The sequence below is a fragment of the Notolepis coatsorum genome (genome assembly GCF_963971535.1).
Source record: "Notolepis coatsorum genome assembly, chromosome: 8".
Classification (NCBI taxonomy): domain Eukaryota; kingdom Metazoa; phylum Chordata; class Actinopteri; order Aulopiformes; family Paralepididae; genus Notolepis; species Notolepis coatsorum.
The window spans coordinates 72,401,719-72,424,522 of NC_140172.1; the positions used below are offsets into that span (position 1 = coordinate 72,401,719).

The 22,804-nt window shown below is 46.4% G+C and overlaps 1 protein-coding gene across 1 annotated transcript in view; it reads left to right on the plus strand.

Moving 5' to 3' along the window:
- dop1b (DOP1 leucine zipper like protein B) overlaps positions 1 to 22,804 on the plus strand; it is a 272,141-nt gene that overhangs the window by 194,567 nt on the left and 54,770 nt on the right. Inside the window, exon 31 of the mRNA XM_084320857.1 lies at positions 8,552 to 8,661. Within this exon, the coding sequence (XP_084176983.1) occupies positions 8,552 to 8,661 (110 nt within the window). The remainder of the gene's footprint in view (positions 1 to 8,551; positions 8,662 to 22,804) is intronic.

Sequence of the window (22,804 nt, forward strand, 5' to 3'; positions counted from 1 at the left end):
TGCATATGTCCCTTGAGATAAGGAGACAGAGGTTAAGATGGCTCGGCCATGTATTGAGGATGCCCAATGAAAGGTTACCCAAAGTTGCCTTGAGATGGACCCCAGTTGGGAAGAGAAAGAGGGGTAGACCAAAGAACACCTGGCGAAGAACAGTGATGATGGAGCTGAAGGAGATGGGTCTTTCCTGGGACGAAGCGCAGGCCAAAGCACGAGACAGGATTCAGTGGCAGTGTATGATTGCGGCCTTATGCCCCAACCGGGACGAAGAGGATAAGTAAAAAGTAAGTAACACACCCATCCGCCTGGCCACACCCACATCTGCTCCTCTACATAAGCAGGGATGTGGCCATACTAACAGCTCCTTCCCAAGTCTTTCACCACCGAAGGCGAAGACCACGGGGTCCTCAGTGAGTCAGAGCAGAGCGCTCGCTATACTCATATAACTATGGTTATAGGATAACCGTATGTTATATTATCGTATAGCTTACGCTCTGCTCTATTGGAACACAGGAGCTGAGCAGAGCGGAAGCTCGACAAATGTACCCGCTGAGGCCCCCCACAACCATCAGAACTGGGGAGGACCCGAGCCCCCGGACCCCCCTAGAGGGGGACGGGAGGGATCCGACTGTGCGAAGAGGGTTTAGCGACTCAAACGCACAGGGTGAGCAGACCGTGGGACTTACCTTCACACAGAAGAACCCGCGACTACATAGGCACGCATCCCACATGCCACCAGGGAACGAACGGGAAGAAGAATTTTTTTTTTACAATCCCTAACAACACGGGGTCAAGGTCAAGAACCCAACCCTGTGGCAAGGCCGTAGCAGCGGAGCGCGAAGGAGGACCCAGCCCCAGGAAGGGTCAGGACCCCCCGTGTCCTAATCACGCCACCATCCCCAGTCCTAAGGGGGGGCTAGGTACATGTGTCGATCTAAAAACATCACAGAGGGCGCCACCAAGACGGTCAAAACATAAAAGCACCGCGCCCGGTGGCCCACCCCAAGGGCGTGAGACCCCTCTGCCAATGCTTTGATCTATTCCGTCATCTCCCCCCAGAGATGAACGAGAATTCGTCGAGACTAACCTAGTACACTGGCGCTCGGAAGAGACAAAACTCCATCCTAGTTGCTCCATAAAAAATGCCGTTTCCATGATGAGCAACCAAGGCGCACCAGCCCATGTGTGGTTCCACACAGAAGCACCCAGGGCCAGCACTTATGTACACGTCAATGGTAATTTTTTATTTAAATTTTTTTATCTTTTTCCCCCTCCTTTTTCCTCCGTTTTTCTCCCATCCCAATGTTAGTCGTTATGCCAATTCCCAATCCTCTTCCTGGTCGCTGCGCACCTACCCCCTACGGTCGGTCTGGGAGAGTGGAGGCTATCACACATGCTTCCTCCGACACATGTGTAGCCAATCAACCGCTTCTTTTCACCTGGCAGCGCGGACTCTCACTGAGAGGGTGTAACGTGTGGAAGGATCACACTACCCCCCTTAGATCCTTTCCTCGCTGAGCAGGCGCCCCGACCAAACTGTAGGAGTCGCTGTTTACAACGACCAGGACCCACCCACCAGCTTTCCCACCCCTAACACGGCTAGCCATATCACTGAAGAAGGACATTGTCCGAAACATGTCTGCTATCCATTCAGGCTGCCATTAAAAACATTGAAAACTGAGAGTGCTGGTCCGGCTACCCTGCTTTTTGATATACATCAGGTACAAACAATGTAGTGCCACTTAGTGACCAAACATGGCACTGCAACTAAATAATAACAAAAATATAATAGGCTCATTTGTGACTGTTACAAGGTACACAAAGGCTTTTAGCCGCCATGCTAAATACGATACGAGCCAATAAATGTGTGTGAGAAAGCACAGCCAATGCCTAATGATGTTTCCTATTGGTGCTCATAACAGCACGTGCAGCACCCGGTGTTTCCTATTGGTGCTCATAACAGCAAGTGCAGCACCCAGTGTGTCCTATTGGTGCTCATAACAGGAAGTGCAGCACCCAGTGTGTCCTATTGGTGCTCATAACAGGAAGTGCAGCACCCAGTGTGTCCTATTGGTGCTCATAACAGGAAGTGCAGCACCCGGTGTTTCCTATTGGTGCTCATAACAGCAAGTGCAGCACTGAGTACTGAAGGACCATATAAGTTTTAGAATTTATTTTGGCAGCCCATGTGTTTACAGTTGTGAAGTTAATCTAAATCACGAGTGTGAATGTGATACATCACCAGAAACTGCTATGAATGAACACAATACTCATATTACCATCTTTAAATAATACAGTGAAAACATTGTTCCTCTGAAAACTTAACAGACTGTTATGGTTCATCGTCTGAGGTCCTCCATTGTACGCCTCCTTGATATGATACTGTATGTACATTTATAATTAATATTCCAATTTAATTTACCTAATTTCATCAGATTCATTGGTGTGTGTGTGTGTGTGTGTGTGTGTGTGTGTGTGTGTGTGTGTGTGTTTTTAAAACCACTTCTCTCAGATCCTGGCTTCTCTCCTGTTCCTCTGATCTCTCTCCTCACTGATCTCTCTCCTCTCTGATCTCTCTCCTCTGATCTCTCTGATCTCTCTCCTCTGATCTCTCTCCTCACTGATCTCTCTCCTCACTGATCTCTCTCCTCACTGATCTCTCTCCTCTCTGATCTCTCTCCTCTCTGATCTCTCTCCTCTCTGATCTCTCACTGATCTCTCCTCACTGATCTCTCTCCTCACTGATCTCTCTCCTCTGATCTCTCTCCTCACTGATCTCTCTCCTCACTGATCTCTCTCCTCTCTGATCTCTCTCCTCACTGATCTCTCTCCTCACTGATCTCTCTCCTCTGATCTCTCTCCTCTGATCTCTCTCCTCACCAGGCCACGTGAGCGGATCGGCGCGACCGAGAAATCCGCTCTTCGCTCTTTAAAGCTTGGTCCGCTCCGCTAATCGCTCATGTTGACCCCGCCCCCAAGTCGCTCTCCGCTCGCTCCCCGCTCACCTTGAATCGAGCGCTCCCCGCGCCAGATCGCTCGGCAGATTTTTTTCTTTTTTTCTTTTGGAGCATGGTGTAAATTTGCTCAAACTACAACAGTCTACACCCCCTGGGCCCCTTAACAATTGTTTGTATTGAGCCGCATTGTAAGTGAGTGACGAAGCCTGAACAGGATATCACAGGTTCACCCTTCTCATTGGTTGAAAATGGCCTTCATGTTTGTACATCGCCATCTGTTGCTTTGGCATTGTACTGCATGTATATATTACATCAACAGTGTTAAACCACTGTGAGCGGCCTGGAGTGGATTGGAGCGGAGGAGAACTCTCGCTCCGGACGTCGCGCCGACTCATTTTAAAACCCACTCCTCGCTCACGTCAAAACCGCCCGCTCCCCGCGCCGCTCACGCTCCGATCCGCTCACATGGCCTGCTCCTCACTGATCTCTCTCTGATCTCTCTCCTCACTGATCTCTCTCCTCTCTGATCTCTCTCCTCACTGATCTCTCTCTCACTGATCTCTCTCTGATCTCTCTCCTCTCTGATCTCTCTCTCACTGATCTCTCTCCTCTCTGATCTCTCTCCTCTCTGATCTCTCTCTGATCTCTCTCCTCACTGATCTCTCTCCTCTGATCTCTCTCATCTCTGATCTCTCCTCACTGATCTCTCTCTGATCTCTCTCCTCTCTGATCTATCTCACTGATCTCTCTCACTGATCTCTCCTCTCTGATCTCTCTCCTCACTGATCTCTCTCCTCTCTGATATCTCTCCTCACTGATCTCTCTCTCACTGATCTCTCTCCTCTCTGATCTCTCTCCTCTGATCTCTCTCCTCACTGATCTCTCTCCTCTCTGATCTCTCTCCTCACTGATCTCTCTCCTCACTGATCTCTCTCCTCACTGATCTCTCTCTGATCTCTCTCTGATCTCTCTCCTCACTGATCTCTCTGATCTCTCTCCTCACTGATCTCTCTCTGATCTCTCTCCTCTCTGATCTCTCTCCTCTCTGATCTCTCTCCTCACTGATCTCTCTCCTCACTGATCTCTCTCCTCACTGATCTCTCTCCTCACTGATCTCTCTCCTCTCTGATCTCTCTCTGATCTCTCTCTCTGATCTCTCTCCTCAATGATCTCTCTCCTCTCTGATCTCTCTCCTCACTGATCTCTCTCCTCACTGATCTCTCTCCTCTCTGATCTCTCTCCTCTTTGATCTCTCTCCTCACTGATCTCTCTCCTCACTGATCTCTCTCCTCACTGATCTCTCTCCTCTCTGATCTCTCTCACTCATCTCTCTCCTCTGATCTCTCTCTGATCTCTCTCCTCTCTGATCTCTCTCCTCACTGATCTCTCTCCTCTCTGATCTCTCTCCTCTCTGATCTCTCTCCTCTCTGATATCTCTCCTCACTGATCTCTCTCCTCACTGATCTCTCTGATCTCTCTCTGATCTCTCTCCTCACTGATCTCTCTCTGATCTCTCTCCTCACTGATCTCTCACTGATCTCTCTCCTCACTGATCTCTCTCTGATCTCTCTCCTCTGATCTCTCTCCTCACTGATCTCTCTCTGATCTCTCTCCTCTCTGATCTCTCTCCTCTCTGATCTCTCACTGATATCTCTCCTCTCTGATCTCTCTCCTCACTGATCTCTCTCCTCACTGATCTCTCTCCTCTCTGATCTCTCTCCTCTGATCTCTCTCTCACTGCTCTCTCTCCTCACTGATCTCTCTCTCTCCTCTCTGATCTCTCTCCTCTCTGATCTCTCTCTGATCTCTCTCCTCACTGATCTCTCTCTGATCTCTCTCCTCTCTGATCTCTCTCCTCACTGATCTCTCTCCTCTCTGATCTCTCTCTGATCTCTCTCCTCTCTGATATCTATCCTCACTGATCTCTCCTCTCTGATCTCTCTCTGATCTCTCCTCACTGATCTCTCCTCACTGATCTCTCTCTGATCTCTCTCCTCACTGATCTCTCTCCTCACTGATCTCTCCTCACTGATCTCTCTCTGATCTCTCTCCTCACTGATCTCTCTCCTCTCTGATCTCTCTCCTCACTGATCTCTCTCCTCTCTGATCTCTTTCCTCACTGATCTCTCTCCTCACTGATCTCTCTCCTATCTGATCTATCTCCTTACTGATCTCTCTCTCACTGATATCTCTCCTCACTGATCTCTCTCCTCTCTGATCTCTCTCCTCTCTGATCTCTCTCCTCTCTGATCTCTCACTGATCTCTCTCACTGATCTCTCTCCTCACTGATCTCTCTCTCTGATCTCTCTCCTCACTGATCTCTCTCCTCTCTGATCTCTCTCCTCTCTGATCTCTCTCACTGATCTCTCTCCTCACTGATCTCTCTCACTGATCTCTCTCCTCTCTGATCTCTCTCTCACTGATCTCTCTCCTCACTGATCTCTCTCCTCACTGATCTCTCTCTCACTGATCTCTCTCTCACTGATCTCTCTCCTCACTGATCTCTCTCCTCTCTGATCTCTCTCTCTCTCACTGATCTCTCTCACTGATCTCTCTCCTCACTGATCTCTCTCCTCTCTGATCTCTCTCCTCTCTGATCTCTCTCTCTCTCACTGATCTCTCTCTCACTGATCTCTCTCTCACTGATCTCTCTCCTCACTGATCTCTCTCCTCACTGATCTCTCTCCTCTCTGATCTCTCTCCTCTCTGATCTCTCTCCTCTCTGATCTCTCTCTGATCTCTCTCCTCACTGATCTCTCTCCTCTCTGATCTCTCTCCTCACTGATCTCTCACTGATCGCTCTCCTCTCTGATCTCTCTCCTCTCTGATCTCTCTCCTCTCTGATCTCTCTCCTCACTGATCTCTCTCCTCACTGATCTCTCTCCTCACTGATCTCTCACTGATCTCTCCTCACTGATCTCTCCTCACTGATCGCTCTCCTCTCTGATCTCTCTCCTCTCTGATCTCTCTCCTCTCTGATCTCTCTCCCTCACTGATCTCTCTCCTCTCTGATCTCTCTCCTCTCTGATCTCTCCTCACTGATCTCTCACTGATCTCTCTCCTCACTGATCTCTCTCCTCACTGATCTCTCACTGATCTCTCTCCTCACTGATCTCTCTCCTCTCTGATCTCTCTCCTCTCTGATCTCTCTCCTCACTCATCTCTCCTCTCTGATCTCTCTCCTCACTGATCTCTCTCCTCTGATCTCTCTCTGATCTATCTCCTCTCTGATCTCTCTCCTCTCTGATCTCTCTCCTCTCTCATCTCTCTCCTCACTGATCTCTCTCCTCACTGATCTCTCTCCTCACTGATCTCTCTCCTATCTGATCTATCTCCTCACTGATCTCTCTCTCACTGATATCTCTCCTCTCTGATCTCTCTCATCTCTCTCCTCACTGATCTCTCTCCTCACTGATCTCTCTCCTCACTGATCTCTCTCACTGATCTCTCTCCTCTCTGATCTCTCTCCTCACTGATCTCTCTCTCACTGATATCTCTCCTCTCTGATCTCTCTCCTCTCTCATCTCTCTCCTCTCTCATCTCTCTCCTCTCTGATCTCTCTCATCTCTCTCCTCACTGATCTCTCTCCTCACTGATCTCTCTCCTCACTGATCTCTCTCACTGATATCTCTCCTCACTGATCTCTCTCCTCACTGATCTCTCTCATCTCTCTCCTCACTGATCTCTCTCATCTCTCTCTCTCACTGATCTCTCTCCTCTCTGATCTCTCTCACTGATCTCTCTCCTCACTGATCTCTCTCCTCTCTGATCTCTCTCACTGATCTCTCTCCTCACTGATCTCTCTCTCACTGATCTCTCTCCTCTCTGATCTCTCTCACTGATCTCTCTCCTCACTGATCTCTCTCACTGATCTCTCTCTGATCTCTCTCCTCACTGATCTCTCTCTGATCTCTCTCCTCTCTGATCTCTCCTCTCTCATCTCTCTCCTCACTGATCTCTCTCCTCACTGATCTCTCTCTGATCTCTCTCCTCACTGATCTCTCTCCTCACTGATCTCTCTGATCTCTCTCCTCACTGATCTCTCTCCTCTCTGATCTCTCCTCTCTGATCTCTCTCCTCTCTGATCTCTCTCTCTCACTGATCTCTCCTCACTGATCTCTCTCTCACTGATCTCTCTCCTCACTGATCTCTCTCCTCTCTGATCTCTCTCCTCTCTGATCTCTCTCCTCTCTGATCTCTCTCCTCACTGATCTCTCTCCTCACTGATCTCTCTCCTCTCTGATCTCTCTCACTGATCTCTTTTCTCACTGATCTCTCTCCTCACTGATCTCTCTCCTCTGATCTCTCTCTCTGATCTCTCCTCACTGATCTCTCTCCTCTCTGATCTCTCTCCTCTCTGATCTCTCTCACTGATCTCTCTCCTCTCTGATCTCTCTCCTCACTGATCTCTCTCCTCTCTGATCTCTCTCCTCACTGATCTCTCTCCTCTCTGATCTCTCTCCTCTGATCTCTCTCCTCTCTGATCTCTCTCACTGATCTCTCTCCTCACTGATCTCTCTCCTCACTGATCTCTCTCTCACTGATCTCTCTCCTCACTGATCTCTCTCCTCACTGATCTCTCTCCTCACTGATCTCTCTCCTCACTGATCTCTCTCCTCTGATATCTCTCCTCACTGATCTCTCCTCTCTGATCTCTCTCCTCACTGATCTCTCTCCTCACTGATCTCTCTCCTCACTGATCTCTCTCCTCACTGATCTCTCTCCTCTCTGATCTCTCTCACTGATCTCTCTCCTCTCTGATCTCTCTCCTCACTGATCTCTCTCCTCTCTGATCTCTCTCCTCACTGATCTCTCTCCTCACTGATCTCTCCTCACTCATCTCTCCTCACTCATCTCTCTTCACTCATCTCTCCTCACTGATCTCTCTCTCACTGATCTCTCTCCTCACTGATCTCTCTCCTCACTGATCTCTCTCACTGATCTCTCTCTTCACTGATCTCTCTCCTCACTGATCTCTCTCCTCTCTGATCTCTCTCCTCTCTGATCTCTCTCCTCTCTGATCTCTCTCCTCACTGATCTCTCCCCTCACTGATCTCTCTCCTCTCTGATCTCTCTCACTGATCTCTCTCCTCACTGATCTCTCTCCTCACTCATCTCTCTCCTCACTGATCTCTCTCCTCACTGATCTCTCTCTCTGATCTCTCTCACTCATCTCTCTCCTCACTCATCTCTCTCCTCTCTGATCTCTCTCCTCACTGATCTCTCTCACTGATCTCTCTCCTCACTGATCTCTCTCACTGATCTCTCTCCTCACTGATCTCTCTCCTCACTCATCTCTCTCCTCACTCATCTCTCTCCTCTCTGATCTCTCTCCTCTCTGATCTCTCTCCTCACTGATCTCTCTCCTCACTGATCTCTCTCCTCACTCATCTCTCCTCACTCATCTCTCCTCACTGATCTCTCTCCTCTCTGATCTCTCCTCTCTGATCTCTCTCCTCACTGATCTCTCTCCTCTCTGATCTCTCTCCTCTCTGATCTCTCTCCTCTGATCTCTCTCCTCACTGATCTCTCTCCTCACTGATCTCTCTCCTCACTGATCTCTCTCCTCTCTGATCTCTCTCCTCACTTCTCTCAGATCCTCGCTCCTCTCCTGGACATGGTGTACCGCAGTGATGAGAAGGAGAAGGCTGTTCCACTGATCTCTCGCCTCATGTACTACGTGTTTCCTTACCTGAAGAACCACAGGTCAGTGTTAAGACAATTCTACCAGACTGTATGTGAGATGGGTTTAAACTAGTAGCTTCCTTAGAGCTTCTCTTACCAACCATTTCTGCATTGTACCTCACTGTTACTCTTATTACTAGGGGTGGGACGATACATCGATCCAGATCGATATATCGATCTATTATCAATAATCAAATAGGATCGATGCCACGTAAAAAGATCGATTCATATTGCGATACTCTTATTTTGAAAATCCGGCGACGTCATCGCCCCGCGCCCAGTGTTGTGAAACTCAAACTCCGTTTAACATCAACAGCAGTAGCGTCTAGAGCGTCACTAGGGCAAGACTAGTGTGCCTATTCTGTGACCCAAAACATGTCCCTGCTGTTTTATTCCACAACGGGTCCAATGCATCTAACCTGCTTTGCAATCCTCGTCACTCCATTATGCCCACGTCGCGTTAAAGATCGAAGATAACGTTACTTTAGCGTGAGCTAACAAGCTAACCCAGAGCCATAGGCAGAGAGAAGTGGGGACTGGGAGGGTGCATTCTCGGGGATAGCCCCACTAACAGGATCTGGCCGGTACTGCACCTTGGGACTCCCAATATGCTTTTCCAGCCAAAATACAGCTCTGTGACAGTGAATAGGATATTAATATCGAGAAAAAAAAGAAATGAACCAAAAACAGTGAACAGGAGGTCTATTTGCATTAAAAACAATAGATTGTTTTTCATTTAAATGTCTGGAAGAGCTCAAAAATAAAAATGTCATGATATTTCCATTGCCTTTTTTTTTGTTGATTTAAATGTTACTGATTGTATTAAATGGGCACATAATATCGTCTCATATCGATCGCAGGCACCTGAAGCGAATCGTATCGTGGCAGACTGTGTGATATCGGATAATATCGTATCGTTGTCCAAAGAATCGATATCGTATCGTATCGTGATTAAACTGGTGATTCCCACCCCTACTTATTACTCTGTATTGTATATATGTACAGTGTATTGACTGAACACTTTTTGTTTACGTACTTTTGACTTTTTCTATTTTATAATTTTTTTTTATTATTTAAAAAAAATCTTTTTTCCCCTCCTTTTTCCTCCTTTTTTTTCTCCCATCCCAATGTTAGTCGTTATGCCAATTCCCAATCCCCTTCCTGGTCGCTGCGCACCTACCCCCTACGGTCGGTCTAGGAGAGTGGAGGCTATCACATGCTTCCTCCGACACATGTGTAGCCAATCAACCGCTTCTTTTTACCTGGCAGCGCGGACTCTCACTGAGAGGGTGTAACGTGTGGAAGGATCACACTACCCCACTTAGATCCTTTTCCTCACTGAGCAGGCGCCCCGACCGAACTGTTTACAACGACCAGGACCCACCCACCAGCTTTCCCACCCCTAACACTGCCAATTGTGTTAGTATGAACGACCAGCCAAGCTGGTAGCAATGCCGAGAGCTGGGCTCGAACCCAGCATCTCCTACACTAGTGGCGAGCGCCTTGCCCACTGCGCCACTTAGCCGCCCTTCTATTTTATACTTTTTATCTATTTTTATCTAGCACACTCCCAGGAGCTCATACAGAAAAAAGCATTTCATGGAAAAGTATTCTGTATTTTACTATGACAACTAATAAACAAACTTGAACTTGAAACGAAGTCGCGTAGTAATCCTACAAGATTACTTTTGAAGAATATCACAAGATATAGGGATTTCCATGATATACCCTAGAACAGGGGTCAGGAACCTTTTTGACTGGGAGAGCCATAAAAGCCAAATATTTCTAAATATATTTCATTGAGAGCCATATAGTATTTTTAACGTATAATAAATTAAATATGTCTTACTTTTAATGTGACTTCTGGTGCTGCATGGTTTTGCTGATGGCCTTGTAATCTGGTTCATACGTGGTGAGGTTGAGCTTCAAGGTTGGTCTTAATGTTCCTCATATGCGAGAATGACTGCCCACATGCATATGTAGAGCCAAACATGGTCAATACGGCAATACTCACGCTGCATTGTGTGGTACAGTATGTCACAGGAAGCTCGTTCCAAGTTTTAAGAATCAGCTGGTCTTCAGGTTGAAGATTTTTAATTTCTGTCCACTTGTGTTCCCTCGCCAGCTCTGCTCGCTATATCTTCAGCTACAGATACTATTAGCTGTATCTTCAAAACTAATTTCTGTTTACTTTAAAATGACACAGTATTATTAAGAAATATCACAAGTATAAAAAAAAAAATTAAATTTCTTTTTTTACTCAAATATTTCTGGGAGCCATATGCTGTCACCAGAAGAGCCATATATGGCTCGCGAGCCATAGGTTCCCGACCCCTGCCCTAGAACATGACATGGAGATAAAGATGAGATAAGATAATATATTCCTTTATTGATCCCTTGGGGAAATTCTGGCATCATAGCAGCATGGGGGAGGGGGGGTACGGGCAGTGGCGGTTCGTCCATAGTGGGCGCTAGAGCGCCGCCCTCCCTGGTTAAAAGAGAGAAGAAGAAATCTTTTTTTTTTCTTTTTTTTGGGCCCTAGAAATAAAATAAACATGTTTAAAATGAATAATATTTACTCATTTTAAGTATGTTTGTGTTTCCAATGCACAATATAACGTTAATATATCAAATATAAATAATAGTTTTTCATTCACAGGAAGTCACTAGTAACTACCTCTCAGGTCGGGGCGAGACATATCGCGCACGGCAGGGCGTGCACTGGTTTCATCGCTGTATCCTTGCAGCCAATCAAATAGGTCAACGCACGTAACGCACTGTGTTGAAATATGATGTAATATGATGGAAGCCGGGCACGTTTTCAAGCGATCTATATCATCTAAGCAAGCAGCGTCTATACTTTCCGTAGCCGCATTTCTCGGAGACGCTCTCTGATTGGCCGACGTCAGTTTCTACACTGGTTAGGCTTAGTTACTCTTCGAAGTTGGTTAAGGTTAGAGTTTGTCTTAGAGCATGACGGCAAGTTCTTTCGACGGTTAAGCTTAGGCACTCTTTCAAAGTTGGTTAAGGTTAGAGTTTGTCTTAGAGCAGGGCGATAGAACGCCAGGTAGTTTGCAGGCTGTTCGACGCAGAAATGGGCAAAGACACAGCTCATCACAGTACTTGTGTTGTGGTGCCTAACAAGAAGCTATTTGGCTAGCTGGATGCAGTCTGGACAGTGAATATACATCAACAGTTTGGGACTGTGGGTCAGTGGACATATACACTTTATCAAGCCCTCCTGGACCACGTTTCAACTAAACAAAGTGAGTTAATGCGGTCTCTCTCTCTCAACACAGCGTGTTGTTGTTGAACTATAACATTTAATTTTGCCGCGGTTGACTCATAATGGATGAATGAATGAATGGTAACTTGTTTAAAATGACAAGATATATATATGTGTTCATTATTGGATTGATCATACGTGTAGTATGAATGAACTCGACTTAACCCTTAGAAGTCTAACCTAAATAGCTCCTCCTCCTGAGAATTTCCCCCTTTTTTTTGTTACATAATATAAAATTACAGATTCATACCTTCAAAATAAGCCATCAATTGTCAAATTTGAGACGACAGTTTTCAATCAATGTCCTATCAAACATTCTGGTACAGTCATTGCCAATTTGCAGCAGGAGCCTCTGAAGAGAATTCAGTGAATTCAGCTAATGATAAGGGAACTACACTCCTTCCCAGAATTCAATGTGATGTCAATGTTAATTTCAATGACTAATTCACACCATGAAACAAAGGCCCAGCAGGGAACAATTACAGCTGAATGGGGGTATAGTGTGACTGATCAATACAGGCAACACACACTTTGATTTGATGCCATGCATATACACACACTAGATAGACAGAGGTTTAGATATATAATAGTAATATAATAGAAAGAAAGAAAGAAAGAAAGAAAGAAAGAAAGAAAGAAAGAAAGAAAGAAAGAAAGAAAGAAAGAAAGATACAGAGAGAGAGACATTTATAATAATAATAATTATTATTATTATTAAATAGAATCATTTTCTATAGGCTTGCCGTGGTAGTCAGTGATACTGGTGTATACACACACTAGATAGACAGAGGTTTAGACATTTAGATATATATAGATATATAATAGTATAGTAATAGAGAGAGAGAGAGAGAGAGAGAGAGAGAGAGAGAAAAAGAAAGAAAGAAAGAGATACAGAGATATACAGAGAGAGACATTTATAATAATTATATTATTAATTAGTTTTTTACACACACACACACACACACACACACACACACACACACACACACACACACACACACACACTAATAACATGATCATAACCAAACCAATTTCAAATGTATCATCAAGTACAAAATAGATTTGATCGTAATATTTATGAGAATGCATGTTTTTTCACACTACAGGAGGAGTATGTCACAGTATGATATCATAATCGAACATTCTAGAACCTTAACCTTAACCATGCCTAACCTTAACCGGCGAAAGAATACATGTGTAAAAAAAAAAAAATCACGTTAAAAATTTTTTTTTGATGGGATTCGAACTCGTCAACAACGGACCGCAGGAGCGCAGGACCACTGCTCTGCCAGGTGAGCTGAAGCGCCGAATGAAAATCATGGAACAGTAACAGGCCACCTCTCTACTCTAGACCAGAGAGCTGTCATCACCGTGATGCGCGCTTGAATAAACTGCGAACTGCAGGACTATTATTATCAACGACAGACAGTGAGAAACACCCCCCCCCCCCTCTCGCGCTGAAGAATATGCATATTAGATCACTCAGTGATTAACACCTATGCGCTGTTTGTGTGTGCGCGCGTGCATGTACGTGACGCGTTGTAGTTTCGGGGGAATACAGGGATATTTAGAACTATACAATTTAGCAAGAATTAAACATATTTACAAGTCGTATTATGTTTAGCAAGTAAGGATACATATAGATTACACTATATGCACTCGAAATTGTCTTTGTTCTATTTTTACAGATTTTTGAAAAACGGGACTTCCTGAGCATTTGTGAGAGATTCTAATTATTTTGTTCTCCGCCCACGGGAGCAATAAGCCCCGTTGACTTCTAAGGGTTAACGTTGGAAACGGGGTAACGTTATGTTGAGTCAGTATTCGCTTGGTCAGCTGTCCGCTTGCCCCCCCCCCCCGCCTGTACGTTAATGCCAAGCAAGCAGTGCAAAAATGCTTCCGCATTCGTCACCGCACGCTAGTGCGGTAAAGCGCCCTTCTTTTCAGACAAATGCTACCGTGCGTGCACCGGCGGCGGCGTGCTCGCTCAGGTGCGTGCGTGCGCCGGCGTGCTCGCGCGAGGTGCCCGCGCATGCGACACGAGCGGAGCTCAATATATATAAGTCACCGCCCCTTATTCAGTATCCAACAAATAGCTCAATTGGCTAGGACACATGGCTGTGGATCCTATGGCTTGTTTGCTGGCGAGTTCGAATCCCATCGAAAATATTTTTTAACGTGATTTTTTTTTAACGTGTATTCTTTCGCCGATTAAGGTTAGGCATTGTTTCGGAGTTGGTTAAGGTTAGAACGGTTAAGTTTAGGCGCTGTTAAGGAGCTGGTTAAGGTTAGAGTTTGTCAAAGAGAATGGCAATATAATTTCTATGGTTAAGGTTAAGGTTAGGCATTGTTTCGGAGTTGGTTAAGGTTAGAACGGTTAAGTTTAGGCGCTGTTAAGGAGCTGGTTAAGGTTAGAGTTTGTCAAAGAGAATGGCAATAGACAGCCTATTTCCGCGAAAATGAAAGGCGCATTACTGCATGCCACTACGGTAAATTTTTGCACTGCTTGCTTGGCATAAAGCTACACGCCCCCCCCCCCCCGCGCCCACCCAAATGTAGTTCACACCGGCCGCCACTGGGTACGGGTATGAGCAGGGTAATAGTAGAAGACATAAATACAGGCAATACAATTATAGTACAGTAGAAAGTAAAAGTAGGCAGTGTAAACAATATAATTAACTGAGTATATGCATCTGAGCAAGTAGGCAGTGTGATTAAAGGCGCAGATGATGGTCTGTATCAGTTATGTTATAAATTACAATAAATATGGTTACAATAAACACTAGAATCTAAATGTATACTATGAGTAAGTAAAGTATACAGTATACACAGGTGCAGTATACACAAGTACTGTGGCAATTCCAGGTGTAGGGGTGGCAGAATAAACAACAAACAGACGGGTTGTAGTTCCCAAAATAATACTTTTCTTTATTTTCTAATAAACAAACAAACGTTTCATTCTTCTCACTCTCTCTCTGACTTTATATTAATTCTGTCTGCCGGGTGGCTGTTCCCGCTCCGTGGTGTATCTCCTTCCCCTGCCACGAGAGAGTGAGAGGGTGCTCTTGGGTTCCATTAAGTTTCCCCTCCTCAACAGGCGCACCGCGCCGTGATTTGCTAATCGATCTTGATGGCCTTCTAGCGACAGGTGCGTCCGGAAGCCAAAGATGGGTAGCGCCCAGCCATTGGGTCGCTACGTAGCGTCCTTCAATCACCAAGCCCAGTGGTGGCTTGGGGTTGCCACAGTACCCTAACTGGCGTGATATACGTAATTTGTTATGCGTTGTCGGTTGAGGCCCGGGTCACCAACGACTGCCCCTGGCACTGCTGGCCAGCAGGGTACCGGGGGAAATTGGGCTACTGGTGGTAAAAAGAGAAGAAGAGGGGGAGAACATGTCCGGAGGAGGAGGCAGAAGAGGATGGAGAGGAGTGTGGAGGTGAGGGTTGGAACTTTGAACGTTGGCACCATGTCTGGCAAAGGGGGAGAGATAGTTGATATGATGGAGAGAAGAAGGATAGATATACTGTGTGTGCAGGAGACCAGGTGGAAGGGGAGTAAGGCCAGATGCATGGGGAGAGGGTATAAACTGCTCTACTATGGGGTGGATGGGAGACGAAACGGGGTAGGGGTAATCCTAAAGGAGTACGCCAGTGGCGTGATAGAGGTGAGGAGAGTATCAGAGTGATGGCTCTGAAGCTAGTGAGGGAAGGGCTAATGCTATATGGTATTAGCGTGTATGCCCCCCAGGTGGGGTGCGAGATGGAAGAGAAGGAAGAATTCAGGAGCATGTTAGATGAAGTGGTGGAGAGTGTGCCTGTGGGGGAGAGAGGTGATTGGAGCGGACTTCAACGGGCATGTAGGGGAGGGAAACAAAGGGGATGAGGAGGTGATGCGGAAGGTCAGATGGTGGTAGACTTTGCAAAAAGGATGGGTATGGCAGTAGTGAATACTACTTCAGGAAGAGAGAGGAGCACAGGATTACATATAAAAGCGGGTGGAGGTGCACACAGGTGGACTATGTCCTATGCAGAAGGGGTCATCTGAAAGAGGTCAGGGACTGCAGGGTGATCGCAGGTGAGAGTGTAGCGAGGGAAGGTAGAGCCAAAGATTAAATGGTGGCAGTTAAAGAGAGAGGAATGTTGTGTGGAGTTCAGGGAGAAGATAAAACAGGCGCTTGGTGGTAGGAAAGAGCTGAAAGAGCAGATGTGGTGAGGGAGACCGCTAAAATGGTATTTGGCGTGTCTTCAGGACGAAGGAAGGAAGTGCAGGAAAGTATACAAAGGAAGAAGTTGGTGAAGAAGCATTGGGACAGACTGGGGGATGAAGAGAGTAGACAGGCATATACATGGAGAGACGGCGGGAGGTGAAGAGAGAGGTGGCAAAGGAAAGAGCATTCAGCGAGCTGTATGAGAGGTTGGACACCAAGGAAGGAGAAAAATATCTATATCGGCTGGCTAGGCGGAGGAACCAGGCAGGGAAGGATATACAGCAGGCCATAGTGATAAAGGATAAGGAGGGCAAGGTGTTGACCAGCGAGGACAGTGTGGTGAGAAGGTGGTAGGAGTACTTTGAAGAGCTGCTGGATGAAGCAAATGAGAGAGAGAGGAGGACGGACAGTGGAGACAGTGAACCAGGAAGTGCAACAGATCGGTAAGGAGGAAGTGAGGGCAGCTTTGAAGAGGATGAAGAGTGGGAAGGCGGTCGGCCCACATGACATACCAGCGGAGGCCTGGAGATGTCTAGGAGAGATGGCAGTGGTTTTTCTAACAAGATTTTAAATTTTTTTATCCACTTTTTCTCCTTTTTCTGTTTTTCTCCCATCCCAATTTAGTCGTGCCAATTCCCCCCTCCCCTGTCTTGATCATTGCTCGCATGTGCCCCCCACTGGTCGGCCGTAGGGAGGGTTGAAGAATCTATCGCATGTCCCCTCCGATACATGCAGAGTCAGCCAGCCACTTCTTTTCACCTGCCAGCGCGGACTCTCATTGGCGAGGTGTAATGTGTGGGAGGCTCACACTACCCTCGACATCTCTTGTCCTTGCTGTGCAGGCGCCCTGACCGACCTGTAGGAGTCACTGTTTACAACAACCAGATTACCACTCCCCTCCCGCTGACTCTGCCAATAGACCTATCTCAAACCCTGCCCTCTTTTCTTGATCCTCCAATCACAACTGTCGCTTGCCTCGCGAGGCAAGAGACCGTTGTGATTGGAGGATCAAGAAAAGAGGGCAGGGTTTGAGATAGGTCTATTGAGTCAGTATGCTGGCCGGCCCAAGCCGGAGGCAACGCTGACAGCCGGATTCGATACCGATGTCTCACTTAGACCGCTGCGCCACCCAGCCGCCATTCTAACAAGATTGTTTAACAACATTTTGGAAAATGCCAGAGGAGTGGAGGCAAAGTGTGCTAGTGCCGATTTTTAAGAGTAAGGGAGACGCTCAGAGTTGCAGCAACTACAGGGGAATAAAGCTCATCAGCCACAGTATAAAGCTATGGGAAAGGATAGTGGAGGCTAGGTTAAGAGGAGAGGTGAGGATTAGTGAGCAGCAGTATGGGTTCATGCCAGGGAAAAGCACGACAGACGCATTGTTCGCCCTTAGAATGTTTTTTTTTATCTACTTTTTTCTCCCATTTCAATTTCGTATTGTCCAATTCTACCCTCCCTTGTCTCGAACGCTGTTAGGCCATGCCTCCCACAAGCCGGCTGCAATGTGGATGAAGCCTTGCATCACGTGTCCCCTCCGGTATACGAGGAGGCAGCCGTCGCATCTTTTCACCTGCACAGCGCGATCTCTCAGCGGCGAGGGTCTGCGTGGGAGGGACACGCCGCCCTCGTCGCTTCCTGATTCTGCTGCGCAGGCGCACCAACAGACCTGTAGGAGTCGCTGTCCACAACGTCCAATCCCCACCCACCAGCTTCCCACCCCCTAATACTGCCAATTGTATTAGTATGAACGACCAGCCAAGCTGGTAGCAATGCCGAGAGCTGGGCTCGAACCCAGCATCTCCTGCATTAGTGGCGAGCGCCTTTCCCACTGCGCCACTTAGCCGCCCCGCCCTTCTTTGTAGACCTAGAGAAGGCGTATGACCGGGTACCAAGAGAGGAGGTGTGGTACTGTATGAAAAAGTCACGAGTGGCAGAAAAGTTTGTGAGGGTAGTACAGGACATGTATGAGGGCAGTGCGACTGTGGTGAGGTGTGCAGTGGGAGTGACTGAGGGGTTCAAGGTCGGGGTAGGACTGCACCAAGGGTCGGCCCTCAGTCCATTCTTATTTGCTATAGTGATGGACAGGCTGACAGACGAGGTCAGGCAGGAGTCCCCGTGGACCATGATGTTCGCAGATGACATTGTGATCTGTAGTGAGAGCAGGGAGCAGGTGGAAGAGAACCTGGAGAAGTGGAGGCATGCACTGGAGAGAAGAGGGATGAAAGTGAGCAGACCGAGTACATGTGTGTGAATGGGAAGGAAGACGGAGGGGTGGTGATGATGCAAGGTAGAGGTACCAAAACTGGACGAGTTTAAATACTTGGGGTCAACTGTCCAAAGTAATGGGGACTGTGGTAGGGAGGTGAAGAAGAGAGTGCAGGCCGGGTGGTGCGGGTGGGGAAGGATGTCAGGGGTTATCTGCGATAGAAGGGTACCAGCAAGAGTTAAGGGAAAAGTCTACAGCAGGGTAGTGAGACCAGCTATGCCAGTGGTCACCAACCCGTCGATCGCGGTCGATCTTTGAGACCTTCCCTGTAGATCTTTCCCTAAAAAAAAATGTAAAAAAAAATTATAATATTTTTTTTTTGTATCTTTCCCTGAGAGTCCACATTACAGTTCTACTTTTGTTTTGATGTGAAAAGTGATGCTGCATAAGATTACTGCACTTAGCACTGACTGAGAAAGTACATATTACAGTTCTACTTTGACAAACATATTTACAATTAGCATTTTCTAATGTTAATAATATGAGAGTCCACATTACAGTTCTACTTTTGTTTTGATGTGAAAAGTGATGCTGCATAAGATGACTGCACTTAGCACTGACTGAGAAAGTACATATTACAGTTCTACTTTGACGTTTTAATGTTGGACCAAAGCATTGCATGTAATTAGAATACAGGCAAATAAAAGTCATTTAGTTTAAAGTACAATCTTGGCTGTCTTTTTCTCTCAACGCTTCAATAGGTAGATCTTGCCTTCACCAAAAGAAATAAGTGATCTTGGGCTTAAAAAGGTTGGTGACCACTGAGCTATGCTGTATGGTCTAGAAACGGCAGGTGGCGGAGCTGGAAGTGCCAGAGATGAAGATGCTAAGGTTCTCTCTGGGAGTAACAAGGTTGGACAAAATAAAAAGAGGAACGGCCCATGTTGAGCAGTACGGGCAGAAAGTGAGAGAGGCAAGACTGAGATGGTTTGTGCGGAGGAGGGAGGTGGGGTATATCGGGAGAAGGATGCTGGAGATGGAGCTGCCTGGAAAGAGGAGGAAGGGAAGCGTGAATGCCACCTACAACGGAACTGTACAGAACTGCGTTTCCGCAGTTGCTCTGATTGGCCACTGACCCCACGTGACCCTACCCTATTACACGCCCCCTTATCGACGCGCGTTATGCGACGCTGCACCCCTCTTTCGCTCGCTTCCTCGCAGAACAGCGATGAATGAATGTATCATTTAAAAATCATTCCGGATCCTAAATGAATGTTGTTGTTTACATGTTGTGTGCATGTATCCCTTCCCTACTTCCCATTTCCCCACGTGGAACACACCTAATAGGATAAATTACATGCTGGTGCTCTAGTACAACATTGAGTGGCTGAATGTTATCTATAGCACATTTAGGTCCAAACCTAAGAAAACTCTCCCTTTCAGTGTCTCTTTTGACATGATTCTTGTACCGGATCTCCTCTCTGGTAAACAAGAATACCCTGAAGACTCTGGCAGGAGCACTCATTCAAGGGTACTATGACTATGCTTGCACTTCATGGTACCAAAGCACCTCAAAGGCGCTAAAAACAAAATACTCCTATACTTCCTGAGTAACTTGCCCAACACTGCTTAATGGTTGTTTAAATATTTTACATGGGGCACGTATAATCAGGATTTCTTTTGTTACATAGACTTAATTTCCTGCATTCTGTATCGGACAAAGTCTGCCACCGCGCCCTCTACAACAAACAGCCATCAGTCGTTAATTGACTTTACAATTTTTAGACAGTAGAGGTTGAGTACTTTATTATCTAAAGATGGTAAGTTAGAGTGTTGTGTTTGTTCATAGTTAAAGACAGTAGAGCGGCGTTTCCAATATTATAAATATGTTAGCAGATAGTCGCGAGACTATTACAGCGCGGCGTTATCGTTAATGTTGTTATTGATTGATTGATGAGTGCATTTAATACAGAGGTGCTTCACAGCGCGGCATTGCCAATATTATAAATACGGAAACAGCTGTTCTGCGAGCGAAAGAGCCGTGCAGCGTCGCATAACGCGCGTCGATAAGGGGGCGTGTAATAGGGTAGGGTCACGTGTGGTCAGTTGCCAATCGGAGCAACTGCGGAAACGCAGTTCTGTACAGTTTCGTTGTATGTGGCATTCACGAGGAAGGGAAGGCCCAAGAGGAGGTTTATGGACACTGAAGGAGGACATGCAGGCAGCGGGCGTGACGGAGGACGATGTAGAGCAGGGGTTCCCAAACTTTTCAGGCCGTGACCCCCAAATAATGGTGTCAGAGAGCCGCGAGCCCCACTATTATAGGAGGTAAAAAAAAAATATATATATATAATTATTATTATATATATTTTTTTTATATAAATGGAAATGTATGGTTGAAACAAGCAAACGTTCAAACGCACACACACTAATAAGCATTGGAGGCTTTTAACCAGGGCCGGACTGGGGAAATCATTCAGGCCAGGAAATATAGTGCAAAATATAGCCCCCAGTCAGGCCACTTTTTAAGGAGGGGGTCTGGGGGTCCCCCACCAGGATTTTTTTTGTTACAAAGACTTAATTTCCTGCATTCTGGTGCAGGAATTTTTTTATTTGTACCCTTTAAATGCCAGTGTTTGTGATGACATCACAAATTATTGTTAAAAACAGGCTAGCATAATGTATGATTAGCAACAACACTGATTTTGATGGATTTTCAGTTTTTTTGTAATGTCGTATTGAAAAAAAATACAATCTTTTATTCAACTTCAGCCCTGATCATAACACCACATATTAATTGTATAATTCTAACCCTTTAAATGCCAGTGTGTGTGATGGCATATATTTGCAATATATCAAATGCAAAGTAGATTTTTCTGGGGGGGATTATTACAGGCTAGCATGTGTCAATGATTAGCAACAACAGTTTTTTGTAAGGGTCCCGCCTCCACCAATCACATGCGGCTCCCTTTGTGTGTGTGTGAGAGCAAGAGAGAGAGAGAGATAGTTCTCCAACTTGTGTGAGTTGCAGTGATCTCCTGGTTGTTCCCCACCTAGGTTCTAAGTTCAGTGGCCTGACTGCACCCCCCTTGCTGTGACACCTGTAACTGCTCCTCAACTAGCACCTGTAACGGCTCCTCAACTAGCACCTGTAACTGCTCTTAAACTAGCACCTGTAACTGCTCCTAAACTAACCTGTACCTGCCTGCTGTGACACCTGTAACTGCTCCTAAGCTAGCACCTGTACCTGCCTGCTGTGACACCTGTAACTGCTCCTAAACTAGCACCTGTAACTGCTCCTAAACTAGCACCTGTATAGGCGGCTGGGTGGCGCAGCGGACATTGCGCTCGTCACCAACGCACGAGACACCGGTATCGAATCCGGCTGTCGGTGTCGCCTCCGGCCGGCCGTCATACTAACTCAATTGGCAGAGTTAGCGGGTGGGAAGTCGATGGGTGGTAATCTGGACGTTGTAAACAGCGACTCCTACAGGTCGGTTGGGGCGCCTGCACAGTAGAGACAGGAAAATGGCAGGGGCAGTGTGAGCCTCCTACACGTTACTCCTCGCCAAATGAGAGTCCGCGCTGGCAGGTGAAAAGATGCGACTGGCTGCCTACACATGTATTGGAGGGGACATGCGATGGGCTTCTATCCTCCATACAATCGGCCAGTGGGGGGCACATACGAGCAACGTTCAAGACAGGGGAGGGGAGAATTGGCACGGCTAAATTGGGATGGGAGAAAAATTGAAAAAGAGGAGAAAAAGTGGATAAAAAAAAAGCACCTGTATCTGCTGTGGCTGTTTTTGTTTTACTCTGTTTGTCTTACCATGTTTTAATTTGTTTTAATCTGGTTCTGTTTTAACTTTGTATTTATTTTACCCCCTGCCCCCTATCCCTACCATTTGCCAGGTCGCCATTGTAAATAAGAATTTGTTCTTAATGACTTACCTGGTTAAATAAAGGTTAAATAAATCAAATTGAAAGGTGGTAGGTATGATTATATCCGCAATTCCCACCATCGCAGCACTGTGGAAGACCCTGTGCCTCGCTGTTGAAATGTGTGTGTGTGTGTGTGTAGGAGGGATATGCGATTTTTTTTTATTGCAATGTATTTTGACAATGAAGTAATCTTCTACTTAACACATTCTGTGCCACGCATCTTCCGGGAGACGGCTATGCTCATGCCACCCATTAAACCAATGTAGTCCGTCACCTTGTTTGTAGAGCTATAACTATATTCTATATTATAGCTATGGATACAATACTATAGTCATTTGACACTGGATTTCTTCCGGTCAAGATGCAAAGAAGAAAAGAAATTCCATCCATACGTTCCCGTGTTATACCGTGGTGAATATAAGTATGGTTTTAGAGCGCTCTAGTGTACCGTACTTTTCGGACTATAAGCCACGGCTTTTCCCCCCATTTTTCGACCCTGCGGCTTATATAACGGTGCGGCTT